At 45.0% G+C, this 18,042-nt stretch overlaps 1 protein-coding gene across 2 annotated transcripts in view; it reads right to left on the minus strand.

The window, feature by feature from the left end:
* The window catches only part of arhgap20b (Rho GTPase activating protein 20b), a 135,020-nt gene that overhangs the window by 61,151 nt on the left and 55,827 nt on the right, over positions 1 to 18,042 (minus strand). For both annotated transcript variants that reach the window (XM_038775918.1, XM_038775919.1), the window contains exons 3-5: positions 8,732 to 8,902; positions 2,517 to 2,666; positions 2,365 to 2,406 (exon numbers count right to left, since the gene is read on the minus strand). In XM_038775918.1, coding sequence (XP_038631846.1) covers positions 2,365 to 2,406; positions 2,517 to 2,666; positions 8,732 to 8,902 — 363 coding nt within the window. The remainder of the gene's footprint in view (positions 1 to 2,364; positions 2,407 to 2,516; positions 2,667 to 8,731; positions 8,903 to 18,042) is intronic.

The following is an 18,042-nucleotide window of genomic DNA, read 5'->3' on the forward strand; positions in this document are numbered from 1 at the left end:
ACCCCATTAGTCATTACACATTACATTACATTACTCATGCCTCACTTTTTAATTTTTTGAACTTGATTCTTTGTTACTTCATAATGTTATAATGCACAGTTTACATGGCATACAAACAAAATTTGAGCACAATGTATTTTTCTTTATATAAACAGAATCATAAGTGCCATAATATAATGTTGCATTGCTGTTATTGAAGTATTTATAAAGTCTAATAGCTGTGGACTTAATTCTGAGAATGTAATGATACGATACACTGACTACTACTTCAAAATAGTACTGTATTTAATTGTGTGATGGCCTTTGAGATATCCTGCAGATTGTAAATAAAATTTCATTCTTTAATGTGGCAGTTTGGGAAATATAAGGAATACATGTCCCACATTTTTGCAGAAATGCATGACTCGCCCATCATGTGCCCGAACAGGCGCCGGAATGTGGCGACTAGGGGCTTTTCACAGTAACCTCCTTGCAGTGCTAATGTAAGCCCACTTGTGACGATAAAGATTATTATTGTTATTGTTAATTATGTTCATTTTACTTAACCTAATGGATAGGTTGCACTGAGAAATCTGGAGTATTTATTTTAAAGTATGTAGACTCAATTTCTCCCCACATTTCAGATGTTTGGCCACGATGGGGATTCCATTCGGCACTTTAACATGGGACTTTGCAGAGAAAGAACATTAAAAGCAGAGGAGAACTATTCTTGATGCCAGTTGGCACAGGTGATGTATTTATTCACCACTCCAGGTTTTTCATACCAGCCACAAAAATCTGATAATGGCAGGAGCGATACGCCAAAGGAAGATGATGTTGACCAGGGAGGCCATAGCAAAGCTGTGCAATTTCTGACAGCAAGATCACAGTGCAATATGAAACATCTGTATGACATGACCATGGACAATCAGCATGGCCCTCAATTTCTATATGCGGAACTCCTTTCAGTCCAACAACCTTTCCACACATGGATATCAAGGGAATCATAGATGTGCCTTTTAGGAAATGGAGCAACTTCATTATTTTGTCACTGTACAGCAAACGTAATGTGATTTGATAGCATAATTTTCTAGAACTGCTGCTTTCCCAGAAGGTAATTGATTTCACTTATTTCACCAATCCAGGATTCTCTACAAAATCTTCTGCTGTTTATGACTCAAAAGGGAATTTCTCATCTCGGTGCAGGTACAGTATGGAATAATCAGTACACAACTATGAGGTCAATATCTGCTTTCCGTGAAGCTCCCAATATGTGTCCATTTAAATCAATCGACTGTGTACCCAGACTTCAAGGGCAAGGAAGAGAGAGACCCAGATTTACTCGTGACCAATGCATAAAGAAGCAGAGTGCAGGAATAAAAAAGTTAACTTCATAAGCAGAGTTGATGGCAAATGTATTTGAAAGCAGCTTAGCGCATAATCTAAAATTACAGGAGGCACCTCCACCTGACTTTCCAGAGTAATTGTTATTTGTTGTCTGTATCTTGAGGGCCATATGACAAAGCCACGGCAGAGCAAAGTAACTAATTGGCTCCAGTACCAGAAAGGGTCTATAGATCTACTATCTTTGAAGACTACTTCCAAGCTACACTATTTATTGAAGAGGAAATCCATGCCTGCCCAAGTTAGTGTCCAAACTACCTTGACCTTCCCTTTCATGATCAAGTCTTCAAGTATCATCCATTGCTATCTTAAGCTCAGCTCCTGATACTTTGTAACCTAAAATAATCTTCAAATGAATGCAAAGTGTTTGTTTTCCCTTTGTGTGATTGGTGAATGCCAATGTTGCATGATGTTTGCACTCTATTTCAGGTGTGTGATACATAACCTGCAGCTTCTTCCAGGTGACTCCTTTGTGAATGTTATACGCCTGTTATCAGGCAACAGATGTCTGTTAATACAATCTGACGGAAATCTGGTAGTCTTGAACCTCAGCACGAGGTACGGATATAGGCTGAAACCGCAGTATGAGTAGCAATTCCCTACCTCCTACATTACAGTAACTTTTTGATTACTCCTGAGTGATACACTAACAGCAATTGTAAAGCTTTGATGACTTTTCCATGAACAGTCCCAGAAAATATGGAAATGTAGAAATTGAATGCGAGCAGGTTAGGGTCAGATTATCAATTGGCCATTGGGGAATAGCCAATTGATACTCATTGTCTAACTCGCTCATGAAGAATGTCCCCATGGCGAGAGAGCGCCCAATGCCAGTGGAATTCTATCCCACTTCAAGAAAGTAATCAAAAATGTTAATGTCCATTTTGTGACCTTTCGTCAGAATGATATCACAGAGACACCACTCTGCATCACATAAAATGTTACATATACCATAGCTTGAAGAAGAATTGAACATCTTACCATTGCAGTGCTGAAAGCCATTTCTCCTTTCCTTCTGCAGAACTGAAAAATATTTAGCAAAAATTAGGTAAGCTTTTGATATGTTGCATTAAAGTCTCTCCATATGCACCCTCCCATAAAATTTAAACAGGAATTTCAAAATGATCTTTCACCTAGAAGTGATCACACAGTTAGTTGTGGGCCATCCGATGACAAAAGAATTTTCTGGAGTTGTCTTCCTCTCACATACTTCATCGATGCAGAAGGCTGTCCACATTTCACACAACCTGACCTGGTTCTTCAGCTTTAAGTTTGTTGATGACCTGTGTGGTACAGAGGGATGGAATGGAAAATTCAATCAGGTTTCCTGCAGGTGATGACTAGTGACCTTTGCTGTAAAGTGTTGTGTGTGAATGTCGGGTGAATTATGGGCTTGGCTGAGATGCTTATACAGTTGAATAGCTGGGGGGGGGGGGGGGGGGGGGGGGGTCTTGGCACAAATTATATAGGTGCACACATGAAGAGTTACCGTAACCAGTTGGTTACGGTAAGGGCGGGTCGCCAGTTTGTGTGGCCTTGCCAAGAATCAGTGCCTCAGGAAAAGAAATAATGGTGGTCTAACAGTGGATAGATTCAGTTATCTAATTTCCAGGAGAGTTATGTGTGCGCTCTCCCTCTATGCTGTTTGCAAATCTTAAATCATAGAGGGTGTCCTCTTCCAAGCATCCATGTTCCATAGTCCTCAAGTGCCCGATAAACTTGTGTATGAATAATAAATGTTTACATCCATTTCATGGTGAAACTTGGATCTAATCTTATACACAAGTTAACTCCCAGTGTCGTACTACATTTACTGAATGCACTTGCAACATGTTAAAGGTGCACACATCAGAAGCTACAGTTGGAAGGCACAGTGCAGCACACAAAGAAAGCAGCGGGAGTAAACTTATTAGATTATTTAGCATTTTACATAAACAAATATATTAGAAAATAGAGTGCGGAAGGAGGCCATTCGGCCCATCGAGTCTGCACCGACCCACTTAAGCCCTCACTTCCACCCTATCCCCGTAACCCAATAACCCCTCCTAACCTTTTTGGTCACTAAGGGCAATTTAGCATGGCCAATCCATCTAACCTGCACGCCTTTGGACTGTGGGAGGAAACCGGAGCACCCGGAGGAAACCCACGCAGACACAGGGAGAATGTGCAGACTCCGCACAGACAGTGACCCAGTGGGGAATCAAACGTGGGATCCTGGTGCTGTGAAGCCACAGTGCTATCCACTTGTGCTACCGTGCTGCCCCAAAGAGAGAAAGAAGCTGTGGAGTGGGAGCTGGAGAATAATCATATCTGGTGTTTTTCTGCCTCACGGCTCCGAGGTCCCAGGTTCAATCCCGGCTCTGGGTCACTGTCCGTGTGGAGTTTGCACATACTCCCCGTGTTTGCGTGGGTTTCGCCCCCACAACCCAAAGATGTGCAGGGTAAGTGGATTGGCCATGCTAAATTGCCCCTTAATTGAAAAAATGAATTGGGTACTCTAAATTTAAAAAAATATATATATATATGGTGTTTTTGAAATACTATGGTGACTTTTGTTGTTATCTTTATGGGTTAGGTATCACAGTGGGTAAACAGCTGGCTTGTAATGCAGCAGCAACAATGCCAGCAGCGCGGGTTCAATTCCCGTACCAGTCTCCCTGAACAGGCGCCGGAATGTGGTGACTTGGAGCTTTTCACAGTAACTTAATTGAAGCCTACTTGTGACAATAAGTGGTTATTATTATTATTTTTTTTTTTTAAATTTAGATTAGCCAATTATTTTTTCCAATTAAGGGGGCAATTTAGCGTGGCCAATCCACCTACTCTTCACATTTTTGGGTTGTGGGGGCGAAACCCACGCAGACACGGGGAGAATGTGCAAACTCCACACGGACAGTGACCCAGAGCCGGGATCGAACCTGGGACCTCAGCGCCGTGAGGCGGTTGTGCTAACCACTAGGCCACCGTGCTGCCCTGTTATTATTATTATTAGGTTATGCCGTGATATTATAAGTTCAAAGGAGTGTCCATGTCATTTTTTACATTCCCCATTATGCTGTACAGTTGCAGCTTAAACAAAAATCACACAGTTGACAAGAAGCGTTATAATAATAATCTTTATTGTCACAAGTAGGCATACATTAACACCGCAATGAAGTTACTGTGAAAAGTCCCTAGTCGCCACATTCCGGCGCCTGTTTGGGTACACAGAGGAAGAGTTCAGAATGTCCCAATTACCGAACAGCATGTCTTTCGGGACTTGTGGGAGGAAACCGGAGTACCTGGAGGAAACCCTCGCAGACACGGGGAGAACGTGCAGACTCCGCAGATAGTGACCCAAGCCGGGAATTGAACCCGGGTCCATGGAGCTCTGAAGCAACAGTGCTAACCACTGTGCTACCGATTCTAAGTCCCGGAGTCATGGACCAGGTAAGTGCAGGTGGTCTCACAGCAAGATGAGGTGGGGGAAGTGGGGAGAAAAAAGGTAGGAGTCTTTATGGAAGCTGGTGGTGAGGGTGGAGGGAGCACTTATGGATGCCAGAACTTGTGGAATTTGCCCAATGTGGAAAGTAGGCGGTTAATGTAGGTGACCCCTCACCTTTCCTGCCCAACGTCCAACCGAGGTGACTTGCCAGGCTCCACCCCCCCCCCCCCCCCCCCCCCCCTGAACTCCTCCTGCTAGTCTCAACATTGAGGCTGGGTGGAAAATGGCCCTTAAGTGGTTATTAATTGCCCATTCAAGGGCCTCACCTGGGGTCAGGGCCAGCTAATCGGCTGAAACCTTGCATGTCCCCTGTAAAATTGACAGGTCAGGATGGGTGGGAGGGCAGTGCGAAGACCACTGGGGAAGTTTACAGCCTGTAAACCTGCTGGCAGAGGACCATAAAATTCTGGGCCCACTGTGCTGTCAGGAAAGGATGAAAAAGCTGAATTCCAGAGGCGAGGTGACAGTGATTGCCTTTGATGTCAATTGTGGCGTCAAGGAGCCCTAGCAGAATGACGTCAATGGGAATGTTTGGGAAAGAATTCTCCACTGCTTCAAGTTATAACTATAGCACAAAGGATGCTGGTTGTGGTTTTTGGAGGTCAATCATTTCGTTGCCAGCACAGCACTGCAGAGATGCTCACGGTAGTGCCCTAATCCCAGCCAATTTCAGCAATGGCCTCCCTCCCAACCTAATGCAAAAGTGGGAATGCTCACTTGTGATTGCACAGTGTCCAATATCGCTCCCTCCAGCACCAGCACACAATCGCAGCTGTGTACACCAACTACAGGATGTGCTGCAGCACTGCAGCGCAGCCAAGGTTCCTTCAACAACACCTTCCAAACCTGAAACTTCTACCACCTAGAAAAAGATCACGTTCTCTTAACATTTATGCACCACCCTGACTTGGAATAATATTGTTGCTCCTTCATTGTTGTTGGTTCAAAATCCTGCAACTCCTTTCCTAACAGCACCGTGGGTGTACCTACACCATGTAGGCCGCAGCGGTTCAAGATGATGGCTTACTACCATCTTCTGAAGGGAAACTAGGGATGGGAAATGAATGTTGGTCTCACTGACAAACTTTCTTCGCAGGAAATGTATTTTTTTGAATCCGAGGTCTGCATAAAGACTCACCAACAGTGTTTGAGCTCGAGACTGTCTTGTAATAGTGGAAGAAAGACAGTAGTCAAGAGAATCGCAGTTTGTTGCATGGTGAAAAGTTCAACATAAGACAATCTGACTATAATTTACTTTAAGTAGGGCGAAAATATAGAATTTGAAATGCTATCAATTAGAAATAATGTTGACTTCCGGTGGTAGCATGTAGGGAGTAGTCGCACACGACGTAGCTCCCGCTTGGATACTTTGTTTTTGACCTTTTCGCCAAGATTTTGTGCATGTCTGGGTTGAAACTTGAATAATTTGATGGGATAAGGGTGCCACGAAGAGAAATGCCCAGAAGGTCCAGGTCAAAGAAGTCAGCAAATAAAGCACTGTCGACCGATTTGGATGCCTCTTGAGGATCATGTGTTGAGAAAATGGTGGAGGCTACTGCCGTGATTCAAGTCACTTCATTGATAATCGAGATGCTCACGGGCATTGGCAGCAGATTTTAACAAACAGCAGCAGGTTGTCTCCGAGGACCTCCATAATTCAATAGAGATGGCCTTAGATCCAATTCATTTGGCGCTAGCAAAAACGGATGAAACGGTAAAGGCGCATGGCACAGTGTTGCAGAGTGTGGAGACAGCTCTTTCGAACCAGGGTGACCGTATTGTCTCATTGGAGGCTGAGATGGCGATGGCAATGTTGGCCAATGTTAATCAAACACATGCTAAGGTGGATGATTAGGAGAACCGCTCCAGGAGGCGGAACCTAAAGGTCATGGGGCTGCCAGAGTCAGTCGAGGGCCCAAATCCAACTGATTATATGACAAAGTTGTTTGGAAAGACGTTGGGGGAGGGTGGATTGTCATCTCTTCACAAGCTGGATCGGGCCAACCAGTTGCCCCGACAGAAGCCCTGTTCAGGTGAACTACCACGGACAATCATTGTCAGGTTCCACAGCTACCAGGAGAAGGAACGAGTCCTGGGATGGGCAAAGAAGCACTGAGACTACAGATGGAAAGCTCACGCCATCAGGCTCTAACGAGATGTGGAAGTGGAGCTGGAAAAAGGTGGGCAGTGTTTAACAAGGCCAAGGCTCTGCTGTATAGAAGTGGAGTTCGGTTTGGGGTGGTATTCCCTGCACACCTCTGAGTGGCTTTTGACTCAAAAGACTATTTGATGTGCTGGAGGAGGCTGATGCTTTTGTGAGGAAGCATGGGCGAGGGGCGAGCTAATTGTTATTTGATTGGGTCTTGGTGTTATTGGGGAGGACATGTGTTTTGGGGATTTGTTAGGGTTGGTGTATTTGTGGGATTGGTGTATTTCTTTTCCACATTGATTAAGTTGGACATGGGCAGGGGGCCAGTTGATAAGGCTTTTTATTTATCTTTATTCCAGGCAGGGGCTGCCCTGGTAGCTGAAAAGGTTAGCTAACCGGAACATAGTGATGGGGGAAACTGCAACTCATTATTTTAGGATAGGAATAGATAATGAGCTTAGGGTTTGGGGTTGCAGAAGCTGATGGATAAATTCCAACTCCCGAGGTCTAATTTGTTTAGGTATTTTCAGGTGCATGATTTCCTGCTGAAGGAGATCTCTTTGTTTCATTTGGTGCCTTTTCCTTCCCTCCTGAATAGGATGTGGTCTCTGGCCGTGGTGGGTGAGATAAAGGTTTCGGAGATTTATAGACAGATCCTGTCGGCGGAGCAGGCTCCATTGGATGAGGTGATGTGGAAGTGGGAGGGTGAGTTGGGTCCGGATTATGAGGGGGTCAGTGTGGAGTGAGGCTCTTCACAGGGTCAACTCAACCTCCTCCTGTGCTAGTTTCAGCTTGATGCAGTTCAAGGTGGTGCACAGGGTACACCTGACATGGACGTGGATGAGTGGTTTCTTCTCGGAGGTGGAGGATAGGTGTGAACGTCGTTCTCGGGGCTAGTGAATCATGATCGCGTCCTAAACTTGTAACCTTTGGGTCTCCTTCTTTAACAGCATGTCAGGGATTCATGAGATTGTGCTGGAGCCTTGCCCGCTGGTGGCCATTTTGGGGGTTTTGGACTCAACGCTGCTGCAGTCAGGGACGAAGGCGAATGTTGACTTCTTTGCCTGGTTGTTCGCCTGGAAGAGAGTTCGGCTGGGATGGAGTTCTCCTACTCACAGAGATGAGGGGGAATGTCTTCAGCCAGGGGGTGGTGAATCTGTGGAACTCTTTGCCGCAGAAGGTTGTGGAGGCCAACTCACTGAGTGTCTTTAAAAGAGAGATAGATAGGTTCTTGATTAGATCAGGGGTTATGCGGAGAAGTAGGAGAATGGAGATGAGAAATTATCAGCCATGATTGAATGGTGGAACAGACTCGATGGGCCGATTGGCCTAATTCTGCTCCTATGTCTTATGGTCTTATGGTCCACCAAGTGCCTCGGCCTGGTTGGGAGACCTAATGGTGTTCCTCTACCTGGAGAACGTCAAGTACACTGTTAGAGGTTTGGTAGAAGGGTTCTACTTGAGATGGCAGCCATTCGTTTATTTTTTTCAGTGACCGTCAGCTGTTGGCGGGGGGGGGGGGGAGGGGTTATTAGTTTATATTTTGTTAGAGGAGGGTGTGAGGGGTGTTAGTGGGGTAAACCTTTGACGGTGATATTCATGTACTGTGCCTGTATATATTTGTTGGTTAGTGTTGATTTATTTTGTAGTAATTAAAAATTCTTTTAAAAAAAAAAAGTTTTTTAAGAAGGAAATAATGTGCATGAAATACATACTTTGATTTTGTAATCACCAAGACATCGCTGAAGAGGAAGAGGTGGCGCTCCTGCGTCTGCAGTCCTGTTGTGAGCTGGACTCGTTCATCCATGATGAAGGCTGTAGTGGGGCTGCTGAAGGCTCGAACAAGTGATTTGCTGTCAGGAGACGTAGGGGAAATCAGTCCATCTCTGTGCAGAAAAACAAGTCGTCAAAAATTGGGCCAAATTGTAGGAAAGTGAACGATATTAAACATTTATTCTTATGGATTTTTGGCTCTTGTCAAGTTACCCATCAAGAAAGTGTGATATACCTTTTTATCCTATAGTCTACTCAGTGCTCCCCTTGTAAAATGCCTTGGACCGCTTTGTTACATACAAGGCATGTTATAAATGTAACTGGCTTTATGACAGGCAGTTCTCGACTTTATGACATTCGAATTACAGCAAATGGCCCTTCTAACATTTATAAATTGACACTCTGTTTCGACTTTACCCGTTTCAACTTGACAATGCCATGGCAGCGAACCGTTTGTCTTTACCAACTGTTATGTTCCTTAATGTTCCACCTTTCCCAACCGCAGGGCGGGCAAATTGCTTCTCAGATAGTGTTTAAGTGTTTTTGAAAGTGTAGGTACTAGTACATCATGGGAAATACACCACTGTAAGCAATTAAACTGAAGCAAGATCTCAAAAATGTTTCATTATTCAGCGTCAATAGGGGTGGAATTTTCGTGTTGGATCAGGCGAGAAAGGCAGTGTCAAACTTGTTGGTTTCACAACTTCCTTTTCTAATCAGGTCAAACGGCACTCAGTGCAATTTCAAGGTGCTGCCGAGGATTACACAGCCGGCTTGGGGAGTGGGTGTGCATGGCCTAAACTCACCGGTTAAGCTGGGACACTCTCAAAGCTAAGTTAAAGCCCTCCACCCTACCCCCTGGAAATCGGGATCCCTGGCAGACAGGGGGAACATCCCCAACCCTCTAACATCGCCCCCCCTCCCCACATAACTAGAGACCCCACTCCGGTACTGCCAGGGGGCAGTGCCAGGGGGCTGTGCCAGGGCTGACGAGGGGCGCATACGGTGAACCCGGAAGGTAAAGCGTTTTGCCATTTAGCCATATTTAAATCTATTTAGGTAAGTTAAAGTCACCATAGTCCCAGATTACCACAGGCAGCTTTCCCCTTTGAGGTGGAGAGCTGACTGGTGGTGAATTAACCTGAGGATCGCCACACCTCAGGCGAAGGGCAGGTTTGCGAGGCCGAAGCCTTCATGAATAACTTCAGCCAGTACGGGAATTGAACCCGTGCTGTTGGCCTAGCTTTGCATCATAAACCAGCTGTCAAGTTGACCTAAATTGATGGCAATCTCACCTTTAGATCTTCACGACCCAAATCTCGCTATGACCCTCTCACGAGAGTTAGTGGCCAGAACGGGATTTGCGTCCATGGCAAACGCGGCCAAAAGACCACCTCCCCCCCCAGGGCATCGTGCCTTGGTTCAGGAACCAATCTTTCAGTTAGAACACTTTTCCTGCACATAAACCGGTTCCAACTTATGACTGTTTGACTTACAGCACGGATTTCGGGAACCAATTATGTTGCAAGTCCGAGAACTGACAGTAGTCACTTTTTTCTGGGTTGCAATCACTGTCTTACGCGAAGGTAACTCTTTAGGAATGCTGCAACGCAGAGTGATTGCCTGTATCTGTAGACAGTTACCAAGTAGAGTGCAGACACTTGCTCACAAGGGGAGTGAAAATAATCATAGGGCTATTCCATGATTTAGATTCAATTAATCAATAACAAGTATTCCCACTCACCTGTATGCGAAATTAAAATTGTAACACTGGTGTTTAGTGGGTAACACATTTCCTACAATGCAGCAGTGGCTACACATCAAAATCAATTCATTGGTTGTAAGGAGCTTTGAGACATACATGTGAGTCTTTCTTTTTCATTTTCTCAAATTAGCGTTGAGAACAAATTTCTTAAGAGTTGATTCAGATTCAATTGCCACCAGTCAATGGGGAAGTATACGCGGGGCCCTGGGAGCAGGACCCCTGGCAGTGTTGAACAGAGAGCTGAAGAGTAAAGACCGGTTGTAAAGTGATTTGAGCCTGTTATCTAACTGCCTTTGCCTTTCATCAATAAATTCCTTTGCTAACTACTGGAAGCCTCCAGTGTACGTCTCGAGCCCCCACAGTTTTGTTTCAAAGGAAGTAAGGGAAAGAATTAATGTTCCTTACAATAGAGTGGGTGTTGGGTTGAATCTTATGGTGAAACATGAATGCAGAAAGGACCAGTATTGTGTTAAATTACCTTTAACAATCCAAACTTCTCCGATTTAAAAAATGGTGGAACACTGACGTGGAAACCTTCGCTTTGCAGTTAACCAGCTCTATGCTTGACAGATACTGGGATAACCTATGGAAAATGCTCCATCTCTCCTACATTAAAATCCTCAATTTGGAATGTCTTTCTCCTCAATAATTTTAACTCGTGGATTGAAGCCATCACTGGGTTAACAGAAAATACAGCACCCACTTGTCAAAGCTATTCTGAAAGCTCTCTTTGAAAACGTCTATTGGGTTGAGTGACGGGAAGATTAAATGCCTCCCCAGTTTTGTACATGGCACATCAAACATAGCAACAGTTTTGGAATGTAGCACTTGTATTGTCATATCGACTCTTAGCTGACAAAGGTCACATCCCTACGTACATATACTTCAAACACATTTTCAAATTTCCAAACACTATCATCTTTAAACTTCCAAAAGATGCATGAGCTCATGGAATTCACCCATTTCAATCACCATTGTAGTATGACAAATGACTGACAGGCTTGATGGGATGATTGCCATCTCCAGTACAAGTCAAGCGGGCAGTGAATGAAGACATGTGCAGCGAATGCCTTATCGGCAACTTAGTGATTAGGAAGGAAAGAAATCTGGTAGCTGCCTGCTACATTAAGGCATCTCATCACACTTTAAAGGGGAGGCAATTCTTATGACGATAGGTAACGGGTAACAAGAGTATAGAGCATCAAGCAAGGTAACTTTGACCAGGAGCAATAAATATTTTCATGTATTTATGGAAACGCTAATTGATCAATTGGGAGCAGAAAAGAGCCCTTGTTCCTCTTAGATCAGCAACATGTGAAAATACAAATTAATCAATAGGCATAAGGAGAGGTGGCAAATCATGTCAATGATATCAGTACTGTTCCCATGACCTGGCTGTAGTACAAGAAAATATGTGATGATCTGACCAGGTCTGCCAAGGTAAGGTTTGTCTTCACCTCTGCCATGCTGTCTGGATTGGCCTAAACACCAATCCTTTCGCTTTAGCACTATCAAATCTTCCCTTTGCAGCCTCCCAGGGCTCTCTTCAAGTAAGCAAACAACACTTCACTACATTCTTTTCTGCATTCACAGGTTCAAGCTATGCAAGTTCCTCTTCTTCACACACCATTCTGACCTGGAAATATTTTGCCCTTTCTTTATTGTAGCTGAACCAAAATTCTGGATTGCCCTCCCTAACAGCACAGTGGTGTACCTACAGTACTATATGGACTGGTGTGGTTCAAGAAGCCAGCTCACCAACACCTGTTCAGGGGCTTACGAATAGGTTATAAACGCTGGCCTTGCCAGTGATGGCTACATCCTATGATTCAATAATAAAAACAAAGCTGATACTGCCCACATAACTATTTCACCCTCTTGGTTACTCCACATCTAACCGGCCCCGGATCTACCGGCCTCACCGAGGAACCACCAGCCGAGCGCAGTTTAGTACTGGTGTCCACAAACGGAGACCAGACAGAATGGCACTTGAGGGTCTCCCAGGCGATCAGAGGCCCCCGGGTGGTTGATCTCAAGGCAAGGTGGCACCCTGGCACTGCTGATGCTACCCTGGCACCTTGGCATTGTCAGCCTGGCACCTTGGAAGTGCAACATGGGTGCCAGCATGGCACTGCTAGGGTGCCCAGGTGGCACTGCCAGGCGGGCACGGCAGTAGCTGGGGCAATAGCTGGGATGTAACAACTAGATGTAGAAGGGAGAAAACATGGCAGGGTCTTATTTTTTTTTCCAAGTGGCACCAGCTGGAAAGTGAGCTTGTGTGGTCATCATCATATGATGATCATGATGTAATGATATGATTGGTGGGGTTGGATATGAGGCCCTTTGATTGAAGCATCTGCCAGAACCTTGAACCATAGAATTATAGAGTAGTTCAGCACAAAAGAAGCCATTCAACTCAACAAGTCTGTTTACGCTGTTTTGAAGAGTTATCCAGTTAGTTCCACTTCTTTGTTCTTTCCTTGTATCCCTGATTTTTGTTTATCCTTCAAATATTTATCCAGTTCCCGTTTGAAAGCTACTAATGAATTTGCTTCCATCAGGCACTGCATCCCAGGTATTAACCATTCATTGGATTCAAAATGTTTTTCCTTATGTAGCCTCTTTTGCTGATCACCTAAAGCTGTGTGTCAACTCTTCACCCATTGTCCCTGTTTCCAATCAATGCATATTTGTATTTAAGAACATAAGAAATATGAACAATATGAATAATGGCCTCCTGAGCAAAGGATCTGAGAGTGTCTTGTGCATGTGGAACCAAACCCCAGCAAGGTTCAATGAATTGTGGACAGAAAGGGGAGGAAGGAAAAATGATAATGGAACGGCTTGTACTCAGATCATATTTGAGATTGAAAAGAAAAATGAGTTAAGTGGACTAATGGGCAAAATAAAATAGACCTTCAATTTTCATGGCCCGCTGTTAGTTATGGGAGGTCTTGTGTTGCAATGGCTAGTGTCTCTGCCTCGAAACTAGAAGCTCTGGGTTCAAGTCTCCCTCCAGGACTTGACAGCCAAGGAAGGTGTGTTCAATACATGACCAGAGTATCAACCTGTAAATCCTTCCAAAATATCGCAAGTGTTAAGGGCAGGAGAGAATCCGGTCAGGCATGCGATGGAAAGATAACTGCCACCTTCGGCATCACTATTCATGTAAAAGTGCATAAGGATTAGGAGAATTTTGTTCTCTGAGGGTTGTGCGACTTTGCAGCTCTCTGCCTTTGAAGACAGTGGAGGCAGGGCCATTGAATATTTTTAAGGTGGAGGTATATAGATTCTTGTTAGGCAAGTGAATTAAAGCTTATCGGGGTAGATGGGAATGTGGAATTCGAAATGCAAACAGATCAGCCATGACCTTATTTAAATAGCAGAGCAGGCTCGAAGGGCTGAATGGCCTGTTTCCGCTCCTATGTATGTTTGTATTTGCCACAGCCAATTCTTAGGGGGCAGGCTGACTCAATTGGCTAGATGATTGATGTGGACCAGATTGGTGCCAAGCTCATGGGATTTGGTCCTTGTTCTGGTTGGGGTGGTTTTGGAACCTGCATCTTTGCCCTGCTGCGGTGGGGGTCACGGTGTAGTGGGTCAGACCTGCCTTTGGGTCATTAAATGAAGAAGATGATTTCTGGTTATGAATGCCTAAACTTTTTTTTTTGGTAACAGTTTTTGTGTAAAATTTGAACCAGTTCTGTTGATTAAAATATTTGGGTAAAATGCCAAATCTTGTAAAAGTTTGTGATTACCAATAATGGCTCTTGCCGTTTTCCCGTGCGTCAGTATAGCATCAAATCACTGACAGTGAGAGGCTGAACCTGCTTTTAGTTGCATAAATTCTGGCTTCTGTAAACAGATCAGGAGCAAGAAAATTCCACTAATGCTCTTGTAGACTAAGCCAAACTGACAACAATTAATTACAAAGCAATATATCAAAGAAGCTGTTTAGACTTTATAGTCGTCGTTTCCAGGATGGAGAGAAGGTTTGTACAGCCATTTGCCAAATACAGGCAAGAATTTCTGAGAAAGCATTGATGGCTGAAAGCTCACTCTGAGCTTCAGCTGCTGGGAACACTGTAATGCTACTGAGCATGTGCAGTACATTCCACGGAGAGCAGGGGCTTCTGAGATTAATGCATTTTATAGCCAGAGGACAGTTTTATGTAAACTGCATCGTCAATGAATTACAGGTTTCAGTTATGTTACGTACGTACACAATGCTTTTGCCTTGTACATTATAATGATTGTCTATGCGTATATATGGATAGGTAGAATGCAGGACTCATATGAGATAACTATATGTGTATCAATTGTTTCTTTCTAGAGAAAAGCTCGCTCAAGGTTAATTAAAATACAATATAAGCCTCAAGTAGTTCAAAGCGCTATTTTATGTAAAAAGATGACAGCCGATTCAGATATATCATGGAAGCGCAGAGTTGCTACGGTGCAGAAAGAAGCCATTCGGCCCATCCTGTCTGCACCAGCTCCCCATATGAGCATTAAGTCTTAGTGCCATTCCTCTGTCTTTTCCCTGTACCCCTGCACATTGTTTCCATTCAAATAATCATCTAATGCCCCCTTAAATGCTTCAATGGAGCCTGCCTCCACCACACTTCCAGGCAGTGCATTCCAGCAGTCCAATGCACCACTCAGTGGCATTCCGGGTGGCCACATGGACTTTATTACATCGGATCTACACATCAGTCTCCGACCTACGCACTGGCGTCATTAGCAGAATCTCAGCGGACACCATTTATCCCTCAAGAGCCAATCCATCATCCTTGGCTGCCCCTCAAAGATGCTGGCAATCTCGGACTGCCCCAGGATGTAGCTGTCATGCACACTCCCGGGGAAGCATGCACACAAGTGCATGATCTTGACGTGGTGGTCGTACACAGGTTGAACATTCAGGGGGTGGAACCCTTCCTGTTGATGAAGGGTGCTCCTGGACCATTGGTGCATGCAAGGCAACATGTGTGGCATCTGTTACTGTCTGGGCCTGAGGCATCCTGGCAATCGCGGAGAATCCTGCTGCCCAGGCACCGTGATGGGCTTGGTCCAGATGCCATGATCTAACCAGCTTGCTTGGAGCCATGCTGCGATAACCCTAACCCTAATGCTGCCATTAGATTGCGCCCATAATTAGTATAAGGAGGGACTTCCATCTATCTCCCGGAAGGAGTCCCGCCTCATGGAGCTGCCAGACATTTGGAGGCCAACAGCTCTGTGCCGTACCAGGATTGGTGAACACAGCCAATGGGTGGGATTTATCGACCACCAAACTGCGTGTTTTTCAGCGGTAGAGGTGGCCCGCCAGCGGGATCGGGGATTTACTGTTGGCGGCACCCCTTATCGGCAAGAAACCCATGCGCCTGCTTGGGTCCGGAATATCCCTCTAGTGTGAACAGCTGTTAAATCCTGCCCGGTATTGTAGGAGGCCCAAAAGGAAGTGGAACCGTGGACATTCTCAAACCCAGGTCAGTCTAGGATCTTAACGTGGCCAAATTGGCAGGCCCCAGACAGTGTAACGCGACATTGGACAGGATCAAAAGGAATGGTGGACGTGGGAGACAAAACTGCTGGTGTACAGGGTTGGGAGGGGGGAGGGGGGGAGGGTGGTGGCTGGGAAGGCCTCTGACCCGCACAAGCAAGAAAGTATGACCCCCACCCCTTCCACTGCAGCAGCCGACAAGGTTAAAACTGCCAGACTACTCGTTGGGTACAGGTCTCAGCCACTGCCCATTAAATCGGAGCAGCAGCAGCAGAGGGCCTCAGCTGGGCAATGGGCAGGCAGACCACCTGGTGCCTCCCCCAATCCGTAAAATGGCGAGGGAAGGGGTCGCAGGTGGGCCGATGTTGTGCCACCTTAATTTACAGACTTTCAACCGCCTGTGCCCCTGCCCCTGGATAGCTTGCAAAACTCTGCCAACGAGCTGGAGTATGTTTCGATGAGGAACTGGCACCTCGCAGTATATCTTGGTGCAGCTTTGTGCAAATGTAGCCATATGACTTTGAAAGGCAGAACAGCTGGACCAAAACCATTTGTCATCTGATATTTTCAGAAATCCACATTCCAGTAGAATATTAACTATGGCAATCAGATATGAGAAGAGGATTCATTTTATTGTTTGCCTTAGCACAAGAGTGATGATGCTAATTGTTATTTCCCTGCTACAGTCCTCTGTGAGCAACTGTTTCAGCAACAATAATTTATATTTATAAAGCATAATTAATAAAGTAAATGCTACAAGGTGTTTTGCAGAAGTGAAAAAGAGGCTGAAGGTGAGGGATATCAATTAGTACAAGGGAAAGGGTAACTGGACAGAATTTTCCTCTGGGGATAAGTCCCGTGATGGGGTTGGGCACGAAGAAAGCTTCCCAGTGCAAAGACCATTGGGAACTGGCATTGTATCGCACCACATTTTTCTGATGTTGTGCGCGGCGGGGTGGACTGGATAGCACATGCCCCACCATCATATCTAGGCGCCAGATTTTGAAAGTGGCAAAGCATCAACTTATGCATTGAAGGAGAACATCCATCTCCTGGAAGGTCCTGAATTTAGAAGATTCACATCATAGATGCTCCAATCATAAGGTTTCATAAGATATAAGAGCAGAACTAGGCCATTCGAACCATCTAGTCTGCTCTGCCATTTTACCATGGCTGATATGTTCCTCATCTGTTACCTACAATGCTACAGACCAAGAGCTGGATTGCAAAATCAGCCACAGACTCTCCTCCCCAGAACACATGACCTAGGAGCAGGAGTAGGCAATTTAGCCTCCCGAGCCTAACCACCTTCAATGCGATCATGGCTGATCCCACCCTGGCCTCAACTCCACTGACCTGCTCGTTCTCCATAACCCTTCAATCCAGTACCAATTGAAAATCTGTCTAACTTCTCCTTAAATTGACTCACTTCCCTGCATCCACCGCACTCTAGGGTAGAAAATTCCACAGATTCACAATCCTTTGGGATAAGTAGTTTCTCCTCAAATCTGTTTTAAATTTGCTACCTCTTATTCTAGATTTATGACCCCTCGTTTTAGAATGCCCCACAAGAGGAAGCATCTGCTCCACATCGACTTTATCCATACCTTTTAGCATCTTGTATACCTCAATTAGATCTCCCCTCATTCTTCTAAACTCCAGAGAATAAAGGCCTAAACTTCAATCTCCCATCATACGACAAACCCCTCATCTCTGGAATCAATCTAGTGAACTCCTCTGAACTGCCTCGAATGCTACTACATCTTTCCTCAAATCACCCACTGCTGTACATGTTGTTCCATGGTCCGATCACTGGAGGCCTCCAACATCCCATCCAATTTCTGTGGGCTGCCCCAGACCTACTTCCCACATAAGAGATTATTGTGCAAAATTAAAGCGCATGGGATTAGAGGAAATGTATTGCAGTGGATAGAAAACTGGTTGGCAGAGAGGAAACAAAGAGTAGGGATTAATTGGTCCTTTTCAAA

Source organism: Scyliorhinus canicula, chromosome 17, assembly GCF_902713615.1.
Source record: "Scyliorhinus canicula chromosome 17, sScyCan1.1, whole genome shotgun sequence".
Classification (NCBI taxonomy): Eukaryota; Metazoa; Chordata; class Chondrichthyes; order Carcharhiniformes; family Scyliorhinidae; genus Scyliorhinus; species Scyliorhinus canicula.